Raw genomic sequence first — 18302 nt, 5'->3', positions numbered from 1 at the left:
AGAAGTTTCACCTGGTTTAAATTTCAAACAATGCTTGGCAGACTACTGTCAGTCACCATCATTTGCCACAGCAACACCTCTATCAACTAAAGCCCTCTTGCCAACCAATCAGAACTCTCTTCCCATTCAGTATAAATTTGTTGTGTCTACTGACATTGGTATTCTTGAGAATTGTCCTGATGAGTGCAAGACAAAAAGCTTCAAAAGAAAATGTCTTTATCCACAATATTCAAGTCCTATACTACCAAACGAGTATAATCATTGAATCTCTTCAGTGCAGAAGAAGGCCATTTTTTTTTTTTTTTTCTTTTTCAGCACAAACAGGCCCTTCGGCCCACAAGTTGCGCCGATCACATCCCCACCTCTAGGCCTATCTATAGCCCTCAATCCCATTAAATCCCATGTACTCATCCAGAAGTCTCTTAAAAGACCCCAACGAGTTTGCCTCCACCACCACCGACGTCAGCCGATTCCACTCACCCACCACCCTCTGAGTGAAAAACTTACCCCTGACATCCCCCCTGTACCTACCCCCCAGCACCTTAAACCTGTGTCCTCTCGTAGCAACCATTTCAGCCCTTGGAAATAGCCTCTGAGAGTCCACCCTATCCAGACCCCTCAACATCTTGTAAACCTCTATCAGGTCACCTCTCATCCTTCGTCTCTCCAGGGAGAAGAGACCAAGCTCCCTCAACCTATCCTCATAAGGCATGCCCCCCAATCCAGGCAACATCCTTGTAAATCTCCTCTGCACCCTTTCAATGGCTTCAACATCTTTCCTGTAATGAGGTGACCAGAACTGCGCGCAGTACTCCAAGTGGGGTCTAACCAGGGTCCTATAAAGCTGCAGCATTATCTCCCGACTCCTAAACTCAATCCCTCGATTAATGAAGGCCAGTACGCCATACGCCTTCTTGACCGCATCCTCCACCTGCGAGGCCGATTTAAGAGTCCTATGGACCCGGACCCCAAGGTCCTTCTGATCCTCTACACTGCTAAGAATGGTACCCTTCATTTTATACTGCTGCTCCATCCCATTGGATCTGCCAAAATGGATCACTACACACTTATCCGGGTTGAAGTCCATCTGCCACTTCTCCGCCCAGTCTTGCATTCTATCTATGTCTCGCTGCAACTTCTGACATCCCTCCAAACTATCCACAACACCACCTACCTTGGTGTCGTCAGCAAACTTACCAACCCATCCCTCCACTTCCTCATCCAGGTCATTTATGAAAATGACAAACAGCAAGGGTCCCAGAACAGATCCCTGGGGCACTCCACTGGTCACTGACCTCCATGCAGAGAAAGACCCCTCCACAGCCACTCTCTGCCTTCTGCAGGCAAGCCAGTTCTGGATCCACAAGGCAACAGCCCCTTGGATCCCATGCCCTCTCACTTTCTCAAGAAGTCTTGCATGGGGGACCTTATCGAACGCCTTGCTGAAGTCCATATAGACCACATTTGGCCCATTAAATCTGCACTGACTCACCGACAAAGCATCTTACCATGCCCACCCCCATGACCCCACATATTTACCCCACAAATTCCCCATACCTACACATCTTGGAACACTAAGGGACAATTTACCATGGCCAATCCACCTAACCTGCATATCTCTGAATGTGGGAGGAAATCAGAGCACCTGGAGCAAATCCAAGCAGACACTGGGAGAATGTGCAAACTCCACACAGTCACCCAAGGCTGGAATCGAACCTGGGTCCCTGGTGTTGTGAGGCAGCAGTGCTAACCACTGAGCCACCATTTATAGGTAACGAATAGCATGGATAAAGGAGAACCTTTAGATGTACCTGGATTTCCAAAAGGATAAGGTGTCATATCAATGGTTATTTCCGGTGTAGCATGGATAAAGGATCAGGAAGCAGGGATTCATAATAATTGGGTCATTTTTTGGGTTAGCAAGCTGTAACTAGTGGATTATCACAAGGATCAGTGCTTGGACCTCAACTAGCTACAATCTATATCGAGGACTTGGATGAAGAGACCAAATGTATGGTTGCTAAATTTGTGGATGACACAAAAATAGGTGAAAAGTAAACTGCGATAGCAGTCATAAATAATTTACAAAGGGATTTAAGTGAGTGGGCAAACAATTGACAGAGTATAATGTGGGAAAATGTGAACTCATCTAGTTTGGCAGGAAAACAGAAAATCAGTCCATTATTTAGATACAGAAAGATCATAAAACTTGGAGTTTAGAGGTGTCCTGGTACATGCATCGCAAAAAGTTAGTAGGCAGGTACAGCAAGTAATTAGGAAGGCAAAAGGAATACTATCATTTATTGCAAGCAAAATGGAATATAAAAGTTTGGAAGTTTTACTACAATTGTATAATTGTACAATTGTACAATTGAGACCACATCTGGTGTACTGTGTACAGTTTTGGTCCACTTAAGAAGGTATATGGGACACATGCTTTTATCAGTCGTGGCATAGAGTATAAGAGCAAGGAGGTAATGTTGGGGCTGTACAAAACATTGGTTAGGCCACAGTATGGTGTGCAGTTCTAGTCACCTCACTATAGGAAGGATGTGATTGCACTAGAGGGGGTATGGAGAAGATTCACCAGGATGGGAGTATTTGAGCTATCAGAGACTGGATAGGCTTGGATTGTATTCTCTAGAGCAGAAAAGGCTGAGGGGGGACATGATTGAGGTATAAGACTATAAGGGGCATGGACAGAGTGAATAGGAAGCAGTTGTTCCCCTTGGTTCAGGGGTCAATCATGAAGGGGCATATGGGAAAAGTGCTGGAAAATGGGATTAGCGGAAATGGGATGAGTCTAGAAAAGACTGGAAAATTATGGCCAGCACTCCTACAATTTCCATTCTCACTTCCTTCGTTCGGCCCATCGAGTGTGCACCGACAATAACTACCACTAAAGCTATGCTAATCCCATTTTCCAGCACGTGTCCCACATGCCTTCTTAACTATTTTATTCACTTGCTCTGCCACCTTCAGGGGTCTGTGAATAAGTACCCCAAGATCCATCTGTTCCTCTGAGCTTCTTAGTGTCCTGCCATTCATTAAATACTCCCTTGTCTTGTTATCTCTTCCAAAATGCATCACCTTGCATTTATCAGGGTTAAATCCTTCTGCCACTGCTCTGCCCATCTGACCAACCCATCTATATCTTCCTGTAACCTATGACCTTCTTTACTATTAACCACCCTACCAATCTTGGTGTCATTTGTAAGCTTTCTTATCATTCTCCCACATTATTATCTATATCATTTATGTTTATAACAATAAGGGACCCAGCATTGAACATTGTGGTACTCCACTGGATATCAGCCTCTAGTCACTCAAACAGCCTCTAGCACTACCTCTTGTGTCCTTTCACCAAGCCAGTTTCGGATCCATCTTGCTGAGTTTCCCTGAATTCCATGTGCTTCAGTGGGGAGCAAGCTTTTAGAAGGGCTTTTTCGGTGCTGTACAACTCTATGACTGATGCTAAACTGACTGGGCTGTAATTGCTGGCACTATCATTACAACCTTTTTTGAACCTCCTCTTGGGAAATAAGGAAGGGCAGATGACAGAAGTGTTAGTGAGGGATCACTTTGGGACCAGTGACCATAATTCGATTAGTTTTAAGATAGCTATGGAGAATGATAGATCTGGCCCAAAAGTTAAAATTCTAAATTGGGGCAAGGCCAATTTTGATGGCATTAGACAGGAACTTTCAGAAGTTGATTGTGGGAGTCTGTTGGCAGGCAAAGGGATGTCTGGTAAGTGGGAGGCTTTCAAAAGTGTGTTAACCAGGGTTCAGGGTAAGCACATTCCTTTTACAATGAAGAGGCTGGTAGAAGTAGGGAACCCTGGTTGACTCGGGATATTGAGGCTCTAGTCAAAAAGGAGGCACATGACATGCATAGGCAGCTGGGACCAAGTGGATCCCTTGAAGAATATCGAGGCTGTAGGAGTAGAGTTAAGAGAGAAATCAGGAGGGCAAAATGGGGACACGAGATTGTTTTGGCAGAAAGGGCAAAGGAGAATCCAAATACATAATACAAATACATAAAGACTTGAAGAGTAACTAGGGAGAGAGTAAGGCTTCTTAAAGATCAACAAGGTCATCTATGCGCAGTTCCGCAAGAGATGGGTGAGATCCTAAATGAATATTTCTTATCAGTATTCACTGTTGAGAAAAGCATGGATGTTCGGGAACTTGGGGAAATAAATAGTGATGTCTTGAGGATTGTATATATAACAGAGAAGGAGGTGCTGAAAGTCTTAAAGGGCATCAAAGTAGATAAATCCCCGGGACTTGCTGAAGTGTATCCCAGGACACTGTGGGAGGCTAGGGAGGAAATTGCGGGTCCCCTAGCAGAGACATTTGAATCATCGATAGTCATAGGTGAGGTGCCTAAAGTTTGGAGGGTTGCAAATGTTGTGCCTTTGTTTAAAAAGGGCTGCAGGGAAAAGCCTGGGAACTACAGGCCAGTGAGCCTCACATCTGTAGTGGGTATGTTGAGAAACAGGATTTACAGGCATTTAGAGACGCAAGGACTGATTAGGGACAGTCAGCATGGCTTTGTGAGTGGAAAATCATGTCTCACAAACCTGATTGAGTTTTATGAACTAAGAAGGTAGATGAGGTCAGCGCAGTTGATGTTGACTACATGGACTTTAGCAAGGCCTTTGACAAGGTATCACATGGTAGGTTGTTGCATAAGGTTAAATCTCAAGGGAGCCAGGGTGAGGTAGCCAAATGGATACAAAATTGGCTTGATGACAGAAGACAGAGGGTGTTCGTAGAGGATTGTTTTTCAAACTGGAGGCCCGTGACCAGTGATGTGTCTCAGGGATCGGTGCTGGGTCCACTGTTATTTGTCATTTAGATTAATGATTTGGATGAGAATTTAGTAGGCATGGTTAGTAAGTTTGCACATGTCACCACGATTGGTGGCATAGTGGACAGTGAAGGAGGTTATCTAGGATTGCAATGGGATCTTGATCACTTGGGCCAGTGGGCTGATGAATGGCGGATGGAGTTTAATTTAGATAAATGCGAGGTGATGCATTTTGGTCGAACCAGGGCAGGACTTACTCAGTTAATAGTAGGGCATTGGGGAAAGTTTTAGAACAAAGAGATATAGGGGTACAAGTTCATAGCTCCTTGAAAGTAGAGTCACAAGTGGATAGAATGGTGAAGAAGGCATTCAGCATGCTTGGTTTCATTGGTCAGAACATCAAATACAGGAGTTGTGACATCTTGTTGAAGTTGTACAAGACATTGGTAAGGCCACACTTGGAATACTGTGTACAGTTCTGGTCACCCTGTTATAGAAAGGATATTATTAAACTAGAAAGAGTGCAGAAAAGATTTACTAGGATGCTACCGGGACTTGATGGTTTGAGTTATAAGGAGAGACTGGGTAGACCAGGACTTTTTTCTCTGGAGCGTAGGAGGCTGAGGGGTGATCTTATAGAGGTCTATAAAATAATTAAGGGCATAGATCAGCTAGTCAATATCTTTTCTTAAAGGTAGGGGAGTCTAAAACTAGAGGGCATCGGTTTGAGGTGAGAGATACAAAAGGATCCAGAGGGGCAATTTTTTCACAGAGAGGGTGGTGAGTGTCTGGAACAAGCTGCCAGAGGTAGTAGGAAAAGTGGGTACAATTTTGTCTTTTAAAAAGCGTTTAGAGTTACATGGGTAGGATGGGTACAGAGGGATGTGGGCCAAACGCAGGCAATTGGGACTAGCTTAGGGGTTAAAAAAGGGGCGGCATGGACAAGTTGGGCTGAAGGGCCTGTTTCCATGCTGTAAACCTTTATGACACTATGAATAAGGGCGTAACATTTGTAATTCTCCAGTCCTCTGGCACCTCCCATGAGTCTAGAAGACTGAAACATTATGGCCAACACCCCTACAATTTCCATTCTCACTTCCTTCAGTGTCCTTGGATGCATCTGATCTGGTCTACCTTGTAAACAAAAGTTCTTGTGATGACGGGTTATCCAATGAGAAAAGGTTGGACCGGTTAGACCTGTATCCATTGGAGTTTAGAAGAATGAGAAGTGATCTTATTGAAACATGCAAGATCCTGAGGGGGCTTGACAGAGTGGGTGCTGAAAGAAACTTCCACTTGTGGGAGCGACTAGAACTAGGGGACACGGTTTTAAAATAAAGGGTCTTCTATTTAAGAGATGAGGAGAACTTTATTATCTCAAAGGTTTGTGAATCTGGAACTCACTTCCCCAGACAATGCCAGAGGCAGGGTCATTTATTTTTAAGGCTAGGTTAGATAGATTCTTGATTGACAAGTAGGTCAAAGATATAGTGGGTAGACAGGAAAGTGGAGTTGAGGCTGCAGTAGATCAGCCATGATCATGTCAAATATCAGAGCAGGCCCGAAGGGTCGAATGGCCTACTCCCACTTTTAATTCGTAAGTTCCTAGGTTCATATGCAATTCACCAAATAAACAACAGGTTGACAGGAATTCTTCTATGTTTAGAAGCTGCATTTTTATTGTTTTAAATTACCTAGGGAAGAAAACAATCTGTGTCACAAATATGGAATATCATTTCACTGCATTCAGTACTACCTTTCAATATATGCAGTTAAATGAATGTAAAACAAGTGTCTTGAAACATGGCAATAAATTAGCATATAATTTACAAAAAAGAAAATATTTAGTAACAGTGTACCACATTAATACTGAATATAAAATATAAGCAACTAATCACAATAATACAATGCTAGTTTCCATTCTGGATAAGGATATTTATGTGACATTCAGTGATTAATAGAATCCATAATTAAGTGTATCGCTCCATGAAGTATGCACCTTGGGGGTATACCTGTGGACAAGTCCTTTCTCAGTCTCTATGACCAGATGCTGATAATACTGCAATGTGTGCCTTGGGCTCTTCATCGTACTGGCTACAATGTACTGTTCTTCTCAGGAATGGCAGGCCTGTCAAACTCCTTTACAGCTCGCGCAATTATTTCTTGTTATCAGTTTGAAAACTACAGAAAGGATCCAACTTTTATATTAAAGTGGCTACAAAGTAGCAGCAGCAATGCACTGTGCTATTTGAACACATTTCTTTAACTTTCCGGTCCAATTTCAGTTCCACATTGGGTCCCAGTTTGAAGTTTTTTTTTCTCAGCTTTTTTTTCCTCTCAGTTTATTAATTCAGGTACATTTTGCATTCTGTTCCCTTTAATAATGCAATCCAATATTGGTTGAGGGAGTTGCTTTCATTCCACTCTCAGTGCTGTTCTATATGTAGATATACATTCAACTCCCTGCTTATATAGCACCAGTACCACAGAACAAAAATACGCCTGTGGAAACAAATCTTTGCAATGTAAATACCTAATCTGAGGTAAAGAATTCTTTAAATAAAGTTCCTTGTTGAAATGTAACATTTATTGATAAACGCACTCATGCCCTGGAGTATTAAAGCACTAGTATGAGGGCCCCATTCTTGGGATTGTCATAGCAACAGCATTCCCTTTTTGATAACTTAGACCTCTCAAGGTAAGACAGCACCAAGATAGACTGACTAGTTTCATTTAGAAAGACGTCCAATGTTTGGGACTAGTTTGTTAAGCAAGCCTAGTGATAGGTGTTTGATGGCCAGTTGTGGAGGAAAGCTGTTTAAGAATACTGTCAAGAGGTAGTAGATGACAGACAGGATTTTCATGGCCAAGTGTGCAGCAAAACATCATATACAGATTGTCAAAAAAAACCTTGTTGGTCTGTATTTACATCAGAAAGGATTTTTTTCATAGCTATGACTTCAGACCAAATGTGCGACGTGACAATTTCCCGTGCAGACTGCCAGACCAGAAAATTGTCAATTTGTACATTTTTGTGTAACAAATCACATCCTTGTTTATTTATTTTTGTGATGTATAGTTAGCTGGTTAGTTCTCTTTATTTAAAAAAAATCACATTTTTTCATGAAAATTACTTTAAAATAATTCTTTTGAAATGAAAATAAATGTACTCTACCAAACATTTGTTTCATTCAAAATCTACAGAATCTCACCTAACTGATGAAAAGTGCCCTGTTTTGCATGTTAATGGTTTTTGTACACAATGATTTACAAATATTCTCACTTAAGATAGGTTCATTGCACTAGACAAAAGAGGCACAGTCCAACACAAATGCACATTCATAAAGTACCTGCTGCAAATTGCAAGTTTTCAAGTACTATAGTTATATGAACAAGTATCCTCTTTTATTACCTCAATATCGAGTCCTTAATCAAGTTAGGCCATTTACTCTGCTAGCATTGGGCTTTGGAATCATGTCTGGGTTTTTTAAGCTTTAGTGTACAAATACTATGTGGTTTCACATTTAAATATAATTAAGGTAGCAATACATTGTCAAATCTAAACGTAATGTGTTGCTTAATATTCCTAGTGAGAGTAGTGCTACCTAAATATTCTAACACCATTTATATTTTCTCTTTTGCAAATATTCTTTGGCTGCATTTGTCTGTTTAGCAGCACAGAAATGATTCTGAAACAGGTGTTTCCCCTTTTGAAACAGAGAAGCATCTGGAGCATTTATTTCCTTTCCTTTTATTACAAGCTTTGCTGAAAGGTGTGACTCATTTCAAAGTGGATAGTCTGTCTTTGCGTTGTGCCTAGCATGGTGGTCTTGAGCAGAACTGCTTGAATGGAGCCTGATTTAAGAAACTGGATGCCTGTGTGGTCGAGGCCACTCCAAAACCAGTAGCGTAAACAAAGGTGGGGAAAGTGGTCGAATTCGAGCTCCAGGCATCCTTTACACTGGCAGAGCAGTGCTCGAGTTCATGATCTTTGCCACCCCTTACTTTATAATGGCTTCAGCAGAAACATCAGTGTTTCCCTTTTTTTTATTGTATTAAAAATTTCTAGTGAACATAAAATCACGGTAAAATTATTTTGTCAACATGCCTTAATTTTGAATTCTGGCTGGCAGTAAGAAACCTTCATTGATTTTGATGCACTCCTGAATCGCCACAGGACTAATGATTTTCTTCACTTTCATTTACAGAATGGATTAATTCTCCCGATTTAGGATTCCAGGGCAGATGCATAATTTTTTTTTTAAAAACCATTTATCCTTGAAAATAGCATTTCAGCAGAAAGCACTGGAAATTTAGCACCACATACAGAATAAATGTGTTCCATTTTTGGTTCTTTTTTTTAAATAACTTATCAGTTGATACTATAAAACTTTTTTGGTCACTGTTACGTGAGATAAATAATTGTAACGTTTTTGAAGTGTATCGAAAACATGTATCTTTCGGAGTTTTTATACAGCTAGGCAAGCTCAGATAATTAATGTTTTCTGCTTTATCAGCTTTTGAACATATACAAACTGTTCGCTCTCTTATTTAGGTCCAATATATATTACGTTAACTTTCTGGTCCCTGGAGATGAACCAACTATTCAATTTGTTCAAGTGACCATGCATGTTCTTTACAGCTGAGTGTTTTTCATGTTGCTTAGCAGAAAACTGAGAACTGGCATCTCCTCCTCTCTGTGTCCAGCACCTTTGTTTTTTTTTAAAAATCCCACTTCACAGAAGTTAAAATAACAGCAAATTATTGTCAGCTGAAGCTGACCAGTGGTTACATTTTCCACAGGGTAAAGACTTTGTGGGGACATCAAATCCCATTCCATTGTGTGAAATCAGGGCAGGCACGTCTTCCATGATAGAATTAACGAGGCTTGTTTCGGGTCAATGTCCTTGGCAGGTCTTACAGCACATCTGTCTAAAGTACGCTCTGCTGCAGAACTTGAACTTCAGCACCAGTGGGCAGTAAGCCACTTTGTTCACATCTTTGCATTCTATGAAGCAAAAGAATTGACAACACTGAGTAAGACAACAAACCGACAAGGAATCACTTCCAGGATGAACGTGCCTCCACTAGAAGCATCTTATTTATCCTCCAGATGGATGAAACAAATCTTTGATCAACTGTTGTGGTATTTGTTCCGCTCTTTTTATTTCTAATTTATAAGCTATTCAAAAAAAAACATTACATTGCATTTTCATTATCCTATCATGCACATAGCTGGATAACTATCCCAATCCTGTACTCATTGTGAGGAGCCCACTTTAAGGAAGCAGAGATTGGAGATGTTCTAGCTCTGGTTTCATGAACCATCTGCCATTGAGTGCAGATCCTCAGTGGAATTTACCCTATAATTTGTTGCTATGAGAACTGGTGGTTGGTCACATGCTGAAGGCAACTCATACAGTTTTCAAAAACAGTGAAATTCGTATTTTTGACATATTTTCCTTTGTCCAACCATATTAAATTGACTCCCTTTAAAACAGATTCCGATTTCAGCATTGGGAAGAATACAATATGAGCAATCAAACAATGGCTTGAGTTTTTCAGATGATGATGGTTCACCTCCCACCATTCAAAGAGTCGACGAGGAATACATCCTCAAAGACTGTTCCACAGCCAATATACACTCTAATAAGCATTGATTAGCTGCAGGTGGGACTTCTGCCTTGTAGAGCTGGTCAATAAGACAGCGCTGTTGTGGACAGAAGAGGATCTGCACAGAACTTCCTGAGCCTAAGTGCCAGAGCCAGAGGACAAATGTAAAGGGTCCCAGGGCAGGGAGGGTAAGGAAGGCCTAGGATTTCAAGGGGGATGATGGGGGTCTTGCGGGAGAGGCCGGGGTGGGGTGTAGAGATGGTCAGAGGTCACCAGTCACTGGACCTCAAATCAAAAGGGGCTTCTGATGGAGGCGCACCCGCTACCACCCCACCTTTCCCACTCGAGATCTAACTTTGATTCTTTCCAGCCATCTCTCATGGAAGTTCAATGATCCTGTTAGCCTAAAAATTGAGGCAAGGTGGAAACAACTATTAATTGGCCACTTAAGGGCCTCAATTGAGGCAAGTGTGGGCTTCCCATCTGAGGTTTTGCCTGCCCCAGTGTAAAATCACTGTATGGTCGGGCCAGTTGGGCAGTTGGGAATCCGGAGGGAATCCTGTCTCTGCAATTTCATGCTCTCCCCACCTAAAAACCTGCTGGTGGGAGAGCGTAAAATTCAGACCAATGTCAAAATTAACTTCTTCGGAACAAAGAAAAGCTTTTTGTTTTGATAAATGATCCCATTCAAAACGTTAACATTTCTTTCTCTTCCAGTTAGTCACTACGCTGTTGCTTTTTTTTAATTTCAAGATTTTCCAATTTTTACTTTCGATAAGCTACACTCATGGTTTATTTTTTATGATTTACTTTTGTAAAATGCACAAGAACCGTGTGTGGAACTTTCTCTATGGAATTTGCCTAACAATTGCTTGAAGGATACTTAGTCTGGAATCAATGAATCGTAAAGAATATCCACCTCTTGATTTACAGATGTGGAATATGCCAAGGATATACGTTACGCTCAAAACAATAAACAGCAAATGATGAAGTATTGGCAGCTACTGTGAGGGGTACATGAACACACTACATAAACTACAAGGAAATTTGAAACTGCATGAAAAATGATTAAAATGGAATTTTGGTTCAATTTTCAGGTGACCTTGCACTGTCTGGATCCTGTAGCCACACACATACCTTAAAAGAAATGGAACAGAACTGTATTTCATACACTGTAGTTCAGGCTGGACTGTTGGTGTTTGTATTACAATATAGTCTCAACACCAAACGTAACAGTACACTTAACAGAAGCAATGCTTCAAAATCTGGCTTCAAACAAATACCGTAATTCAAAAAGCATAACTCAAGAACCCAAACAGATGCTGAGTTCAACAGCATGTCTGTCATTGGTATAAACTTTCACAACTGTTTGAAATTGCTTTGCTAAATGCAGCCTCACTTCTGTCATCAGCTGAGAAAACATACAGACATTTCCTCCAAAAATGATTTTTTTAAAAGTGATTTATTGTAGGAAACTTATTTTGACTGTTTGCAACTGCCCAAACTGCTCCAAAATGAAGCACATATCTGTAATTAAACACGGAGTGTTGAAGAAAAAGGCTGTGCAAGTAGTTCAAAATAAGAACAAAGCAATTGTTCAGGTTGTTTTTTTTAAATAAAAAATAAATGTGTCTAGGCTGTTTGGTTCTTTATTTTCCATCATCCAAGTTGTTAAAATCTGCGAATATTTTGTAATTAACTATCAAAATGGTGTGTGTCAAAGTAAGTGTCAATGAATTAAATACTTCAAAGGACTGACCTTTACCAGTAGAAGAATCTAATTTTTCCCACTTGACATTTGGAATAGAAAGCCTACGTCAATTGACATAAATCTGCTGTTCCTTTTCAAAATTCTACGTAAGCATGATCCACAAATTTGTTTCCTTTTAGAAGCCAATATTTTCAAATGCCAATGTTTTCAGTTGGCAGAAACGTTGCTGGCACAACAAGCACATCCATGCATTTGAATCAGCAAGCAACACACCACACTGGAGCAATTTAGAAAGTTCTGTGTCTCTTACCAGAAATCTTGTGCATAAAAAAACACCTGAAACAATTCAAATTGATGGGATCCTGAAAGTATTTCCTGAAGTAACGTTTAATCCACTTGTGTATTTTTTAGTACCAACCTTCTGCATTGGCGATGGGAGTAGCATCACATTTGCTCTCACACTGTTGCATTGAGGGTGGTCGAAGGGTTTCAGGACATTCACTAGATGGTTGACCCGTATATGAGAGACACTGGACTGTCCTCATCTGCTGGCCAAGACCACACTGTGCAGAACACTGCAATAAATAAGGAACAAAAATGCATGTTGAATACTTACCATTCATAGACTGCAAGTAGATAATGAAAACATGTTCAGCTTAAAATATGTTTTGACTTTAATCTTGCAAAGGGCTAAAGCTTTGTTTTCTTTTTGATAACTTTACTGAAAGCATTGACTGTATAGCAGCCGAGGTGTGTCAAGGTGGAAATTCAGTTGGCTGAAAGGATGTGCCGCTGATTCAGCTGAATTTATGGTGTCAGTCATCTGAGTAATACTGATGGGTTCCACATCCTTTGGCTAGAGGTGGTTCAGGAAATGGCAGGCACTGAACCAGCCCTCACTAGGTTGATTCCGGAGTTGAGAGAGTTGGCTTATGAGGAGAGACTGAGTAGACTGGGACTATACTCAATGGAATTTAGAAGAATGAGGGGGGAGCTTATAGAAACATATAAAATTATGAAGGGAATAGATAAGATAGAAGCAGGGAGGTTGTTTCCACTGGCGGGTGAAACTAGAATTAGGGGGCATGGCCTCAAAATAAGGGGGGAGAAGATTTAGACTGAGTTGAGGAGGAACTTTTCACCCAAAGGGTTGTGAATCTGTGGAATTCCCAGCCCAGTGAAGCAGTTGAGGCTACCTGAATGTTTTTAAGGCAAGGATAGGTATATTTTTGAACAGTAAAGGAACTAAGGGTTATGGCGAGCGGGCAGGGAAGTGGAGCTGAATCCATGAAAAGATCAGCCGTGATCTTATTGAATGGCGGAGCAGACTCGAGGGGCCAAATGGCCTACTCCTGCTCCTAGTTCTTATGTGTAGGTTGTCTCTGGTGTACACTGACCTGCCATGTAGAACCGACCCTCAGCTGCCCGGTGTAGCTTGACCCTCGGCCTGCCCCAGTGTAGCCCAACACTCATCCTGCCTTGTCATAGATTGACCTTCAGCCAGCCACGGTGTAGCCTGGCCCTTGGCTGACCATGTTTTCGCCTGACCTAGTGCAGCCTGCCCTTCAGCCTGCTCCAGTATAGTGTAACCTGTGACCTTCATAGAATCCCTACAGTGCAGACTGAGGCCATTCAGCCCATCGACCCTGCACCAACAACAATCCCACCTGGGCCCTATCCCCGTAACCCCATGTATTTACCCTGCTAATCCCCCGACACTAAGGGGCAATTGAGCATGGCCAATCCACCTAACCTACACATTTTTCATGCTGCCTTTATAAGTTTTTTTTCAAATTTAACATTCTAAAAGGTACTTTAATGGAAAATGGATGGATCTGCAATACTTTGTGTGGTCTTTGGCCTTAAAATTCCCCCAAGCCCCACATCAGTTATTCATACTAATGTTGCATATCAACGATAAATACATGTTACTTTGCTTAATCATATATTTCTATGATTAGTCCATAAATTTGCATACTCTTAAATAAGGTTTCATAATATACATCAATGACACATTGGAGTGTTTCCTCTTACTATCGCAAACTTATAAGAGAATAATGTTTAGTTTGTGTGTACCAAACTCATCCGTACGAGACTGTAGCATTTTCTGACCAAGAAATTCAGTTTGGCTTGGATTCCTTAAATGTAATAAAAGGCAATCTATCAAAATGTCAGCGTAGGTTGCATTTCAAATGTGGTCTCTGGTTTGAGGATGTAGACTCCTTAGTGTTGGTTTTAGGATTGTGGTCAGACAGTTTCAGTCTTGTTCCTCAGTCTGGGTTTTGAAGTATGATACAGAACACTGACCCATGTTGAAATGTGCTGTCCTGGATTGCAATTTAGGACCAGCTGACATCAATTAAGTAATAATGAGCAAGTCAAAAGATTTCGTCAGATGACGTCATCTGACGAAGGAGCAGCGCTCCGAAAGCTAATGGTATTTGCTACCAAATAAACCTGTTGGACTTTAACCTGGTGTTGTTAAAACTCTCACCAGATTAATGTCAACAGCACAGGGTTTGATCCCCATTCAGCCAAAGCAATCTTGGGGCCTGCCTCCTCATCCCCTTTTGCAGCAAATAATCACCAAGCTCCTGCCTTTGGGCAGAGAATTGAAGAGTAAGAAAATATCACTTACATTGATGAGTCCAAAAAAATTAATTTCACACCCCAAAACATTAGCAATGGTGAATTTTTGGTGGTGGGTGGGTAGAGGGAGTTCGAGCAAAATTGTTACAGCAGCAATGGGAAAAGAACTTCAATCTGTAACTGACCACCTACTAAAATTACTGAAGACCAGAATGAACTTAAGTGAGGGAAAATCACATTAATATAAGAACACCAGCTCCTTTGTGGAAAACACTTTTTGAATTAAGTGTAAAGATGTAAATAGATATTGGTTTGGAACTATTGTCATCACTCCTTGAGTTATAAGCATTACACACACATCCAGACCTCATTAATAAAAGCCTCATAAGCTTCTGTTGCACCATCAAAGATAAGCTGATTAAAGTCTTACTTAGAACCAGGGCAAACATATTGAAGCAGCTCCACTGCCTGTGGGTGAAAATGAATTCAATAAAGAATGTGAATATTGCACAGGGTAGACAGAATGTGGAATTCATTGCCACATGGAGTGGTTGGGGTAGATAGCATGCTGCATTTAAGTGGAAGCTTGATGCATACCTAAGTGAGAAGGGAATAGAGCAATATCAGACATGGTGGCAAAAGGTAACTAGAATAGAAATACTGACACTGACTATTTCGAATAAATGGTCTGTTTCTATACGACAGCTTCTGTTGCCGGAATTCTCCGACTGTTCACGCCCACCACCACTGCCAGCAAGGATGGAGAATTTGACGCTCAGCCAAATCTCCATTCATTGCAGCGGGAAGGGAGAATCCGGCTGCGAGCGAGGTCAGAGAATCCGGCCCTGTAATTCTATGTAAATAGTGAATGGTAATTCTCTCATGCCCCAAATCTGCTTCATATTCCAAATCCTGGAGATGGCTTTAACGTATTTCAGTAAATCAAGCAATCAGTCTGTAGTTGATAACAATCTGCAACTATTTTCACTCCAGACATCCTTCATCAAATACCTCTACAAAAAGCACATTGCTTCAGGGGATGGGTAACTATATGATGACTAATTCAACTATCAATACCTTTACAGAATAGTTTAAATAGGTCAGTTGTTTATAATTAAAGTACTTATCACCTCCTGGAATTTAATTTCAAGGCTCAATACTCATGATTTTGATTGGTATGAGTAAAGAAAGAATACTAATGAATATAAAAATGAGAGCCCAGTATTAAAACACCTGAAAATTGTGCAGGAATTACATTTTTAAAGCTTTTTATACACAATCATATTGTCTCTGTTGGATTCATTGGTTCTATATAGTGTACAGTGGGTCAATGAGCACAGCTTGACATGGGAGCAAGAGATATCATTGGGAGAAGGAGTGGTGAGTGTAGGTACACAGCTTGGTATCGGGTGCACAAGTGGCCATAGGGTTTGTTTGGAGGAGTATAAATTGGCATGAAGGAGGACAAGAAGAGGAGAACCTTTTGAACTTACCTTTTAAAGAGTCCCATCATGCAGAATATGGTTCACGACACCTCCATGAACCACGACTCATTGAAAATGCTGCCCGACACCATGAGCAGTTGGAAAAATAGAATATGTCTATCCCACTATGGAGTTGGCCGCGTCAGGAATGCAGGATGCAGATGTTTGACCTGAACCAACCCACACCCATAAAAGTCATTTCTGAAAATCCGAAACCCTTGGAATGGGGTCGGGAATCCTGGAATTGGGTCCCAGTCGCCATTTTTAAAGGACTCCTAAGGCAATCCAGCCCATTGAGAGAGTAATCAGCAAAGCATAAGCTATCATGTGCTTCATAAATAGAGGCATTGAGCACAAAAGAAAAGGAAGTTATGCTGAACCTTTATAAAGCTCTGGTTAGGCCACAACTAGAGTATTGCATACAGCTCCCATTACCACACTTCAGGAAGGACATGAGGGAACCTTGAGAGGATGCAGAGGAGAAATATATCAGTCTAGTTCCAGGGCTGAGGGATTTAAGTTGCAAGGTTAGATTGGTGAAGCTGGGGTTGTTCTCCTTAGAGCAAATGAGTTTGAGGGGGGATTTGACAGAGGTGCCCAAGATTATGACAGGTTTAGATAAAACAAGAATGAAAAGATGGTCCCATTAGCTGGTACAAGGACTAGGAAACTCAGATTTAAGGTTGTGGGCAGGCAATCCCGGGGGTTGAGGGGGGAATGTGAGCAAGAACTTTGTTACAGAGCGGCAATGAACTTGAACTCATTGCCCATGAGTGTGGTGGAAGTGGAGATGATCAAGGCTTTTCAAAGGAAATTGAATGAGCTCTTGAGGAAAATAAATTTGCCCAACTACAGGGACAAAGTGGAGAAATGGAACTGATTGGACTGCTCTACAAAATGCCAGAATGGACTCAACCGGCTAGATGGCCTCCTTCTGTGGAATGACTATATAGTTCGGACCCATTCATAGTTTCCTTGCATCAAGTGCAGCCAGGTTAGTTTGTACACTAAGAATCACCATAGATATAATATATATATATATATATATATAGAGAGAGAGAGATGAAAACAGCACAAATTTGAAAGAGTGCCAACTTACCTGGCCCCATTCTCCTGTGACCCAACGAGGTGGCGGGCAGCGCCCTAAGCTGCAGCGAATCCGGATTGGGGGCTTGCTTTCATTTGAACAATGGGAGGGTGGGAAAGTCTTGCTCAGGTCACTGCTCTTACACAAAACAATTCGATGCTTAAATCCTGGGCCACATTTTGGAGTACACTGCAAAAGAGGGAGGAATTAGTCTTTCAAAATGATTGTTTTCAAACTGTTTGAAGCCTATTAGACTTTGCCAATGTGCCAGGAGTGGGAATGTTTGCACTCCAGAAGGAAATGATATCAACACTCTACATGCAGTCTGACAGTAAATTAATGTAGCTCTTAAAAAAATTGAAAAAAATCTTCATTTATGTTCATAAATATTTGACACAAATATTTATACAATGGCTGTGGTCTCGTGAGTCGTGAGATGCCAACACTGGCTGCTACACAAGTGACCAAATTTGGTTTTGCAATCATCGCTATGATCTACTAGCTGAGATAAATATTGATGTTGTAAGAAACTAGGAGAAAATGCTTGATAAAGAACGACAGAGATCAGAAAGGGGCCAAGTTTGATTCTTTGGCTGGGATTTACGGCCGATTCTGCCGGAAGGGTCTTCCGGTCCCACCGATGGTGCCTCTCTGCTGTGGGTTCCCCAGTGGTGCAAGGTGTGAACAATGGGAAACCCCGTTGACAGTGGCAGACTGGAAGATCCCATTGCTGGCCAATGGTGGGCCGTTCCCATCAGCACAAAACATGTCACTGGGGGTCCAGAAAATCCCACCCTTTGTCTTGTCTAAGTTAACTGATGTCAACTAGAATTGCATTAAGATGATTACAATTGTTCCCATTGATCCTTAGCTGGAGATGGAAAATTGGCTGGGATTACTGCACTATCTAATGAATACATAGGCGGAATTTGATGTTGGCAGGATTTTACAGTCCCGCTAAAGTCAATGGATTTTTTGAAGGGTCGGCCGCATTTTATGCCCA

General features: G+C 41.4%; 1 protein-coding gene across 1 annotated transcript in view; it reads right to left on the bottom strand.

Moving 5' to 3' along the window:
* Nucleotides 1-8595: 8595 nt before the first annotated feature.
* The window catches only part of adamts6 (ADAM metallopeptidase with thrombospondin type 1 motif, 6), a 268724-nt gene continuing 259017 nt past the window's right edge, over nucleotides 8596-18302 (bottom strand). The window contains exons 23-25 of the mRNA XM_078218220.1: nucleotides 17312-17488; nucleotides 12558-12714; nucleotides 8596-9823 (exon numbers count right to left, since the gene is read on the bottom strand). Of these exons, the coding sequence (XP_078074346.1) occupies nucleotides 9714-9823; nucleotides 12558-12714; nucleotides 17312-17488 (444 nt within the window). The 3' untranslated portion in view covers nucleotides 8596-9713. The remainder of the gene's footprint in view (nucleotides 9824-12557; nucleotides 12715-17311; nucleotides 17489-18302) is intronic.

Source organism: Mustelus asterias, chromosome 1 (assembly GCF_964213995.1).
Source record: "Mustelus asterias chromosome 1, sMusAst1.hap1.1, whole genome shotgun sequence".
In the NCBI taxonomy this organism is placed as follows: Eukaryota; Metazoa; Chordata; class Chondrichthyes; order Carcharhiniformes; family Triakidae; genus Mustelus; species Mustelus asterias.
Note: the sequence above shows the minus strand (reverse complement) of the source record. Positions and strands in the feature narration are given on the sequence as shown.